Source organism: Leptopilina heterotoma, unplaced genomic scaffold (genome assembly GCF_015476425.1).
Source record: "Leptopilina heterotoma isolate Lh14 unplaced genomic scaffold, ASM1547642v1 Lhet_475, whole genome shotgun sequence".
NCBI classification, from domain to species: Eukaryota; Metazoa; Arthropoda; class Insecta; order Hymenoptera; family Figitidae; genus Leptopilina; species Leptopilina heterotoma.
Window position 1 is genome coordinate 268,538 of NW_025111101.1, and position 11,762 is coordinate 280,299.

Sequence of the window (11,762 nt, forward strand, 5' to 3'; positions counted from 1 at the left end):
TCATTACGGGTCATACGAAGTGACAAAAAGGCGAAAGTCCATCGACGAGGACATCAGCTGTCAAAACACTGGCTGCAGCCATCTTGCGTACCGGACGTCGTCGCGCAGTGCCCCTCGCGGAGACTAAACGAACTTTCATGAACTCTTTTTCGACGGTCGATAAATGATTTGAATTACTTACTGTCGCGCATCGATTACCTACCGAAAATCTTTGTATCAAGTGCGCGTGAGACTCACCACGAAGCAGAGATGCGCGTCTGCTTCGGCGTCTTCGTCGGCCATTTAATTCATTCTCATTTTGGCGTCTTTGTGACAGGTCGCAGTAGACCATTTTGAATTAAAATAAAATTAAAAAGTGTAATAAGTTGTGTCTACTTCCCAAGGATGAGCCGAGGAACAATGCGGGGGCGTCGGCGCATCTCCGGTGAGTCTCGAAAGAATTAATGTGTTGTCTCCTGACGAATAATCGATTTAAAATAGCGTCTGTCAATTTTCTTTGTTTCACGACATTTCTGTAATTTGAACAGGTCCCGCCTGGACCTGTAATTTATTATTATTAAATCAAAATTTAAACATTAACTGGTGATTTCTCTTACCCCGCGCTCTCCTTGAAAAGATTGAGCTAGCATAAAATTAATTAAAATATTAGGTTTGAATATTTTTCCATAAAATATCTCTGGCGTTCGGGCATAAATTCAAACAACAAAGTAACGTGTGTTTTTATTTAGTTTCTTGACTCGGAAGTAAATAAAAATAAATTCTTGAAATAAAATAACCTCATTTAGAGTAAGAAAATTAATAGTAATTTCTCAAAGAATTATTAACAACAATAAGACACCCGTTATATTATATAAAAAAAATTAAAATCTCTATTATCCGAACTTTCGATTATCCGAACCCGGCCTTGCTTAGGTTAGTTCGGATAATCGAGGTTCCACTGAATAATAAAAATAAGTTTATAAATATGTAAACAAATCGCAATGGAAAATTTTGCTATTACAATCTTTTTGACTAAATTTTTAAAAATATCAATTTTTTGTTAAGAACTATATAAAGATCAACTCCAAATATAATTGCTATATTATTCCTAATCTCTTGACATGCAAATATATAAATAATGCAAAACTGCAGTCCACTAACCCAAGAATTGTTAACGCCGGGAGGTAAAATCTTTTTTTACTATATCGTAATAATTCTAGTTTTAGGCTAAAAAAATTAAAAGATCAACTCCAATCCTTTTTTCTGCATTTTTTCTGTAATCTTCACGTCAAAATACATACGTGTACCAATTTTTGGCCTTCTAAATAAAAAACTGTGAGCGATAAGTGGGAAGTTACATGATCATTTTCGTAACCGTTTGAATAGGATTCCAACTAGAAACAGAACGCTAAAAAAAAGGAAAAATAGAATTTTTAATTTATTGATTTTTTTTACCTTTCTTAATATTATTAAAAACATATGTCGTAAGCACATATAAGAATCTGTCATTTAGCTAAACGTCTAGGCAGTTGGCTAACTGGCGCTGCAGACGAATGAGCTACATTATTATGAATAGACGAAAGACTATCTACTCACCTGAAAGGTTCGAGCAATTAGCTATCTGTTTCAGGTCAGGAACATTATACATCAATTAGAATTGTATTTTTGTAGTACAGAAAAAACCTGTAAATAAAGCGTTTCAATATTTCAGTAAATAAAAATTTTATTAAATGTATCATTTTCTTCCATTAGCTTAAAACTGCGTTTGTAGAATAGCTAAATGCAGAGCCAGTTAGCTAATTGCCTAATCTTTTTAGGCGAATAGACAAATAATACTAATAATAAAGCTCGTTCGTCTATTCGGCACCGGTTAGCTACCTGCCTAGGCTGTAACCATGTCAATTCTGACATTCTTTAGATTCCACGACCGTGAAGAGGTGGATGTAAAGCCCCTTTTTTATTAAAAATTGTAAAAACCGAAAGGGTAAATTACTATAATTGTAACAAAAAACAAAATCACAAATCACACGAATGAAGTAAATTCTAATGGTTCCAGTGTAATAAGTCTGAGAGCGTATATTACCTATATTGAGAATTAAAGAAAATAGTCTGCTCTTTTGTTTATTTTATTTTAAGCTCGCTGGACGCAGAGTTTCCAAGACGTGAGACTATAACAAATCCACTTGGTTCTCAGTTCCGGAGTGAGCAGAACCGGAGGCACAACTTGAGGGCGTTTTAAGTCAAGGGACAAGAAACAAAAGCATAAAGAGCTGAAAATTATTTTGGCTTCATAATAAATATTACTGTATATAGTAATGATTGCATTTAAATTGTTCATTTGTACATGACTCCGGAGTCCCAATAACGGCCAGTCCAAAATTAGTTGTTGTCTCACTAAAAATAAGATAGTTGGCGCCAGTAGCACCACACACAACCCGTCAATCAGTCTAATAAATTGGAATAAAACTTTAGCGACAGGGTTGCGCGCCCTACTGAAATAATGTATCCAGCGAGCTAAGGCCGAAGGGCGATCGACGCCTTCCCGGTCTTCACATCTAGAACGTCACGTTGGACAGATCCCTTATAAAAAGGAAATAAAAGTAAAAATAATTTAAAGTAGAAATTCACATAAACGTGAAATAAACGGCTAAACAACAGCGTTCTAATGTGGTTTCTCTTCTTAAATAGAAAAAAAACTAATTGTGCTCTCAGGCCTAGTGACAGATTTGACCTTGTTATTTTCTTTATGATATAATTTATTATATTTTCATTGTTTTATTTTTAAATAAATGTGATTATTTTTTGTTGTTAAAATATTGCTGTATTAAGCTTAAGAATATCGCCTTTATAAATTGTAACTTGAATTCAAAACTTTTTCCTTTTTCTATCAATTCAATATGAGTTATTATTAATTCTGTCAACTATATAATTAAATTCAAATTTAACATTGTTAGTATAAGTAACAGGCTATAAGGCGTTAAGCTAAATGACGGATTCTATTATTTACCTACGACGTATTGTGACAAATTTTATATATATAAAATAATCTTGTAAGAAAATATTCAACATAAGAAATATAAAATTTACTAAAAAAAATCTGTCCGCGCAAGCGCGGACACATTCTCATCCGCGCTTCGCGCGGGGGCTCGCTTCGCTCGCAAGTTTCAGCGCGCCTCGGGGGGCGCGATTATTGATCGTCGCGCTTAAATCAGGGAAGAGTTAATATATCTTTACCTGGTTTTCATTTAGGGCAATGTTCAGAAATTTGTGGAATGGCTCATAGATTTATACCTATTATTATTGAAGGGAGGGGAGTGGAAAATTTTATAGATTATATAGAAGATTTTATTGAAGAATAAAAAATAGTCTAATTTAATTTAATTAAGTAACTTAAGTGTAAAGTAATAATTTTTTAAATTATTTATAGTAATATTTATTAGTACTCTTAATTAATTCCTCAGATAAAGCCAATATATTGATTATTTTTAATAATGTATTTATGGATTTTATGAATTTATTATATAATTTTAATGAGAGGATTTTTTTTAAAAATTTATTTAACAAAAATTAAAAAAGATGAAGTTTTGGTAAGTAAATGAACCGTTAAATGATAACTAATTTATTTAGAGTTTTTGATCCTTCTAGAAGAATTGATTATTCTTTAAATTGAGTAAGGATACTAATATTAAGTTTATTTATTCCTCAATTATATTGAGTTTTATCAAGAAAATATTGTATAGTATGAAAATTAATTTTAATGGGGGTAGTTAATGAAATTAAAATTTCTTTAATTAATTTTAATAAATTAAATGTTTTATTATTTATATTTTTATTTACTTTTATTATACTTAATAATTTTGTGAGTCTATTCCCTTATATTTTTTCTAGAACAAGGCATATTTGTATTACAGTTACAGTATCTTTAATAATTTGAGTAAGAATAATAATTTTTGGGTGGGTTAATTTTTTTAATCATATGTTGGTTCATTTAACTCCTCAAGGAACACCAGATGTTTTAATACCTTTTATAGTAATGATTGAATTTATTAGGAATATTATTCGTCCTTTAACTTTATCAGTTCGTTTATCTGCTAATATTATTGCCGGTCATCTTTTAATTACTTTAATAAGGCAGTCACATGAAATTTTAGGGATTATGGTATTTTTATTGGTTTTGATTCAATGTATTTTAATAGTGTTAGAAGTTGCTGTTTCTTTCATTCAGTCTTATGTTTATTCTATTCTAAGAGTTTTATATTCTTCAGAAACTAATTATGAAAATATTACATAATTTAATTTTTCATTTAGTAACGGTGAGACCTTGACCTATTTTAAGATCATTTAGAGTTATGAGAACTATAATTAGCGTCGAGACAAAATTTTCTACAGACAGACAAACAGACAGACAGACAGACAGACAGACAGACACTTTGCTAAAAACCATTTTTTTTTTGGAATCAGTGAGTCATGAAACGTAAAGATTTTGCAAAATTAGAAATTTCTGAAAATCGCACAAATCCAAGACTTTTTCATTTTTGATGAGAATGTAATGAGAATGTAATAAGAAAAAATAAGAAAAAACTTACATTTCAAATTCCGAATATGGAAATTCTGGCACTATAATCTTCTCCCCGACACTATTTTCCATCATGATTTTTCTTTTTTTTTTTTAAATAATTATTTACAATTTACAGCAGTAATTTTAACTTGAAATTGGGAGAAAATGGGGAGCTTCACTTTTGCGTCCTACCTTCAAATTGAACTGAAGAATACTGAAAGTATTTTTCAAAATTGACAGTATATATTTTGATTCTAAAGCCAACTACAAGGACAAAGATAACGACAATGATGCCAACAAGGATTTATTTTCTGAGAACATTGCCCAATGTTATTCAAAACATACAGGGAATAGAGAAAGAAGAAAAAAAAAAAAAGATAAATAGAGAAAGAAAAAAAAAAGAGAGATAGGGAGAGAAAGAGAGAGAGAGAGAGAGAAATTGATAAAGGTGAAAATTAACTTTTTCTCATTAGACACATCATTCAAAATAATAATAATAATAATAATAATAATAATAATAATAATAATAATAATAATAATAATGATGATATTAAACAATCAGAGATACTTACTTTATGGGTTCCAACCCCTCAATCTCCCCCGGCCGGGGCAAAATATTAAAGGATAAACAAAAAAAAAACACGAAGAACATTGTAATTTTCATTCAATCACATAATTCTCTATAATACATATATTTATTAATATTAAAAAATAATGATATTAATTATTTTTAATCAAATTGTTGACATAATCCAAAAAAAAAGAAAAATTTCAAACATTACATTAAAAAATAAAAGCTACTTACATTCTTTTCCTTTCAAAGTTGAATATTAAAATAAAATGCTTATGATTGTGATTTACCAATCAACGTCAAAATCAATTAGCAGAAAGAAATTGAATAAAAAATCAATAAATAGAGAAATAAATAGAGGGAATAATATCCTTTAGTAAATAATAATAAAGACAAATACAGAATGGAAATAAAAACCAAAATAAAACACAAAACCTTATTTATTAATTCAATATAATGTCATATTTTAATTCTTTCAATTATTAAATAAAATAAAATTTCAAAAAATATTATAAACACTATTGTATTTAATAAATTTAATGAATTCTCAATTTACTATTATATTATCAATATTAGATAAATTATGAGAAATACATTTTACAAAAGAAAAAAAAAAAATTGAGAGGGCTAGAAACGAAACATTCGTGGTTAATTTAAATAAAAAACTAGTTTTCTATTTCATTTACAAATAAACATTTATTAACACTACTTATCTTACATATAAAAATTATTATCATTATTTAAAAAAAAAAAAAAAAAAAATTACAAATCAAAAAAGTAAACATGATTCTTCATTCATCCTCTTCATTCATCCTCTTCATCATCCTCATCCTCATCAACATAATCCTCATCCTTCTCATCATCATAATCCACATCCTCATCCTCTTCATCATCCACATCCTCATCCTCTTCATCATCCTCCTCTTCATCCACATAATCCTCCTCATCCTCTTCATCATCCTCATCCTCATCCTCTTCATCATCCTCATAATCCTCATCCTTCTCATCATCCACATCCTCATCCTCATCCTCTTCATCATCCACATCCTCATCCTCTTCATCATCCTCCTCTTCATCCACATAATCCTCCTCATCCTCTTCATCATCCTCATCCTCATCCTCTTCATCATCCTCCTCTTCATCCACATAATCCTCCTCATCCTCTTCATCATCCTCATCCTCATCCTCCTCTTCATCCACATAATCCTCATCCTTCTCATCATCATCATCCACATCCTCATCCTCTTCATCATCCACATCCTCATCCTCTTCATCATCCTCATCCTTCTCATCCTTCTCATCCTCATAATCGTCATCCTCATCCTTCTCATCATTGTCATCCTCATAATCGTCATCCTCATCATCATCCTTCTCATCATTTACTAATTCTAATTTTAAATGCCCATGACGATTATGCATTTTGAGGTATTTTTTATTATCAATAATAATTATTTCCTTTTTCTTTGATTTCATCCGTTCATTTTCACAATTATTAGCAACTTCACACAACCATTCATCATCTTCATCATTCATAACATTGACATTCACACGCGATTCATCCTTGACATCATTCGCTCCATCAACATTCACACATGATTCATCATTCACATCATTACCAACTTGACACAACCATTCATCATCTTCATCATTCATTATATTGACATTCACACGCGATTCATCCTCAACATCATTCGCTCCATCAACATTCACACACGATTCATCCTTGACATCATTCGCTCCATCAACATTCACACATGATTCATCATTCACATCATTACCAACTTGACACAACCATTCATCATCTTCATCATTCATTACATTAACATTCACACACGATTCATCCTTAACATCTTTCGCTCCTTCAACATTCACACAAGATTCATCATTCACATCATCATCTATACTTAATCTACAATATTTTTTTACAATTTTATTTACATTTATCGCCGTCTTTGTTGTTCCTCTTAAATCTTCTTCTTCTTCTTCTTCTTCTTTCTTCGTTTTTTTCTTTAAACTATTATTCTCATTCCTTGGACACTGCCGGTTTAATGTAGATAAAAGTTTTTCAATTTTCTTCCTTCTTTTTTTGGTTTTCTCGTCATTTTTCGTTTCATGTCCTTCATCCTCTTCCTCAGATGTGGACAGCAGTAAAGTGAGAAATCCCAACTTTTCCTCATCATCATGATTCTCATCCTCATTAAAATTTGAATTTTTTTTGGAATTATCCATTTTTTTTTGGTTTGTTTATTGTAATAATAATCACTGAAACACAATAAAAAATTTAACATTATTAAACTATTTTCTTTAAACAAACACACACACACATAGACACATGTTTACAACAATAAAAAGAATTGTAATGATTTTTAATTTCTTAATTAAAGTATTTTACATAAATCTAAACACACAAAATAGAACATTTCTCATTTACTCGAATGAAAAAAAAGAGGAAGAAAAAATAAAATTTAATATAAAAGATTATTTAATTGAATACAAACAAAAAATTGATTAATATTTTCGAAAAAGAATTATTTAAGAAACAGAAAAAAATCAGTTTTAATTCAATTCCTTAAATTGTATTCATTTAAGCTTTTCTTTTTCATCTTTTGAATAAGATTATAGACACACAATATAAAGAAAAACACACGCACCACGTTTGACTGCCAAAACTGTTGTGAGAAGAAAATATTTTGAAAACCCATATCATCAACAGCATGAGAAAGAATCGAAATGTATATATACACACTAATATACTTGTATATACAGTCATGGGTGTACATATTAAAGGGTTTTATATTCTACTGAAAAAATTAAGACGAAAAGTCCTTTTGCACTTTTTAAAAATGTTTAGCAGTTTTTTCGTGAATTGCAATTGAAAAATTTAAAAACAACGCATTGCAATTGGCCGCGTAAGCTGAATGATCAGGTAGGCGGGGGGTACTTTTCCACCGTTTTCAGGCCTGGGCTTGATCATTGAGCTTACGCGGCCAATTGAAATGCGTTGTTTTTAAATTTTTCAATTGCAATTCACGAAAAAACTGCTAAACATTTTTAAAAAGTGCAAAAGGACTTTTTTTTTATCTTAATTTCTGCAGTAGAATATAAAACCCTTTAATATGTACACCCATGACTAGGTCACTTTATATATATATATATATATCTGTGTTTTTATCTTTATAAATTTGAGAATAAAAATTTATAAATTTACCATTATTTTTCATATTTCTCCAAAAATTGAAAATTATTATCTCAAATCACATTCTTCTTCTTCTTCTTCTTTTTTCTTCGTCTTATTTTTTTCACTTTTTTAAATATTTACAATAATTTTATTTCACTATTTTAAATGTTTTAAAAATCAGTGGCAAAGTAAAAATTTTGTTTCAAAAAATAATTATTAAACATTATTATCATCATTACACCATTATCATTCTCAACAATAATTAAAATATATCAACAGAGTCGATAAATTATCATCAGCAACATAGGACACTATTAGAATTTCTTACATAAGGTAATTGTAATAATTGATGTTGTTGTGTTTGTGTGTTGTTGGTGATGGTAACTTATCATCATCATCATCATCATCATTATCAACAACTGTAATACCATATATCAACACAGTCGATAAATTATCTTCATCAGCAACACGCAAACACACTTTTGAATAAATACTATGAGGTATTTGTGTGTGCGAGTGATTGATGGTAACTTGTCATCATTAGATTATTAAGATTTACAAAGAAAAAAATTGTATGAAAAAAATAAGAGAGGCAACACAGTAGGTAGAATTAGTAACGCACGCCTACTCACGCAATAAATACCAAATACATACATACATACATACATCCATACATCCATACATCCATACATACATCCATACATCCGTACATACATCCATACATACATCAAAAAGATGCGTTTGAAAGTCACTGTGTAAATAAATATAGATGGCTCTGCACATCAATCAAACAACCACCCAGATTTCTTAAAGGGGATTCAATTTTTGCCATTGATGGTTGTCGCAATTGTCATGTTTCCCCCTTAAGAAATCTGGGGGTTTAGGTTTGGTCAATCTAACTTCATAGTTGCAATTGGTGCAGAGCCATTTATATTTATTTATTTCATTGAACAAGGCAGTCTCAATGGCTTGTTCGACAGTCGCTTTCAAGCGCAACTTCTTTTTTTTTAATTTTTGATTGATGTCATCCAAATATTGCATGAAATGATCCCCATGTTGATGGAAATTGTCCACATTTGATGGATGTGTGGCATATACCAAAATGTGAATCATTTCATGCAATAAAGTTTGCTTGATCCTCCTCACATTCCAGTTTTTCTTCTCTTCGATGTAATGGTGCTTGAGACTTATTGACACTCTGTGGGTTCTCGTGTCCGTAACACCGCACCATTTTCTAAGATCGGTGTACGCAAACGTGAAACCCACACGTCTCAATTTTGAATCAAACAACATTACATCGAACTTACAAAACAACTTGAATAAATCAGGTCTACCAGCTTCAGGATATGTCTTCTGATCCCTGGCTTTATTCAAAATTGGATTTTTTAATGGCTCTGGTGGCCCACTAGAACGTGTCTGACGCCGTTCACTCATCATGACAAACTCACAACAATCAGAGAACAAAGTTGTTATCCAGTGAGGTAAGAGACAAGAGAAGAGGCTCAAGAAGAAAATGCAAATGAAGAAGTGAAAAAAAGCGATAGCACCAGTTTATAAATGTACTATTACTGTAGCCACTAGGAATATACGTAGAGTGTGACACTTTACGTTTTTAGTAATCCCGAGGAAAATTGAGGTTAGGCATCGTCTGCTGTCAACAACACGTAAAGCATGCGCAGTGATATCTCTTTATATTTGCTAGTTATCAAATATTTATGTTAGGTTGGTAACAGTGCTATAGTAGCATGGAAGGTGGGAGGAACTATGCGAGAATCTTCTACCTCCCCTCTTTTCTCGCACTAGTGCGTCTAAAACCGCACTTTAGTCGAGTTTTTGACGTAAGGTGTTATAGAAAATAAAGTTCAATTATTATATTTTCCAAATCATTTAACTAAATTAAATTTCGTTAATTATTTATATTTATAAAAATAAATTAAAAACAAATTGTCAACATATGTTTTCTTTTGACGCGCGAGTATTATTGTGTGACATTTATGAATGAAACACCAATTATTGTGCGACTATTATTGCAGAAAATCAAGTGCCACATAACGAGCTGGTTATCAAAAAAAAATTATATCTTTAGTATGCGTTGCGCAGTTAAACTATTTAAAAATCGCAATAATACTAACATGCATTACAAATTTTGCTACTAACACACTTTTAAGTATTTTTTCGTGTAGAAAATTTCATTTTACCGTGTTGATGATAGGCAATTGATAAGTGAGTTTTTGCATCATCTTTCAATTGAGAGTTGAATGAAAAAATTCCATTAATAATTTTCCGTTATAATTAAATTATTAATCGAATTTTTTATTTTTTTCTCTACTCTCATTTTTGATGGTATTTTTTCGTGTAGAAATTTTCATTTTACCGTGTTGATGATAGGCAATTGATAAGTGAGTTTTTGCATCATCTTTCAATTGAGAGTTGAATGAAAAAATTCCATTAATAATTTTCCGCTATAATTAAATTATTAATCGAATTTTTTATTTTTTTCTCTACTCTCATTTTTGATGGTATTTTTTCGTGTAGAAATTTTCATTTTACCGTGTTGATGATAGGCAATTGATAAGTGAGTTTTTGCATCATCTTTCAATTGAGAGTTGAATGAAAAAATTCCATTAATAATTTTCCGTTATAATTAAATTATTAATCGAATTTTTTATTTTTTTCTCTACTCTCATTTTTGATGGTATTTTTTCGTGTAGAAATTTTCATTTTACCGTGTTGATGATAGGCAATTGATAAGTGAGTTTTTGCATCATCTTTCAATTGAGAGTTGAATGAAAAAATTCCATTAATAATTTGCCGAGATAATTAATTTCTGAATCGGCTTTATTTTAATTCAACTTTGAAAGTAGTTGGATTCACGATCGCGTATTCTAATTTGCGCGCGAGTTGTGGGATGACCGACATTTTCTATTATACGTATTTTCTATTATAATAATTATTGCATGTTTGTTTACAAATTAAAAAATTCTTTAAAAAAAAATCCTTCACACTTTTTTATTTACTTTGAATTTGGTTTTTTTTTGAGGCGGGGGGTTCCACCCACCCAACCCCTCCGGCCAGGGGCGAAAGCACCATTTTGCGTTGGCCGCGTTACACGTGTTCTGTCAATATCTTCCATTATTGTTTTGGCAGTTGACAATCACGTTTCAGACAATTCATTCAATATAATGTCATATTTTAATTTTTTAAATTATTAAAGAAAATAACATTTCAAATAATATTATAAACAAAAGTAATATTAATTTTCCATATATTCATATAATTAAATTTTATATTTAATCCACCATTCTGTTTTATCAAAATTCCATTTTTATAATTTATCTATTAATTTTCTTCTTCTTCTTCTTCTTCTTATTATTATTTTACTTCTTATTATTTTAGTGAAATAGAAGAATCTTTTCAAAATCCTTAGTGTGTTTACCTTTTTTTTCAGATTCAAACACATTCATAATCAGACACCA

The 11,762-nt window shown here is 30.2% G+C and overlaps 1 protein-coding gene across 1 annotated transcript; it reads right to left on the reverse strand.

Moving 5' to 3' along the window:
- Positions 1–5,912: 5,912 nt before the first annotated feature.
- On the reverse strand, positions 5,913–7,876 carry LOC122507598 (protein starmaker-like). Its single transcript, XM_043620397.1, has 2 exons — positions 7,760–7,876; positions 5,913–7,370 (listed from the first exon to the last, which is right to left on the reverse strand). The coding sequence occupies exon 2, from the start codon at positions 7,335–7,337 to the stop codon at positions 5,913–5,915; it is 1,425 nt and encodes a 474-aa protein (XP_043476332.1). The 5' UTR covers positions 7,338–7,370; positions 7,760–7,876.
- Positions 7,877–11,762: the final 3,886 nt, after the last annotated feature.

Excerpts from the sequence above, each read along its gene's own strand:
- LOC122507598 (XM_043620397.1), bottom strand. The coding sequence starts at position 7,337 with ATGGATAATTCCAAAAAAAATTCAAATTTTAATGAGGATGAGAATCAT.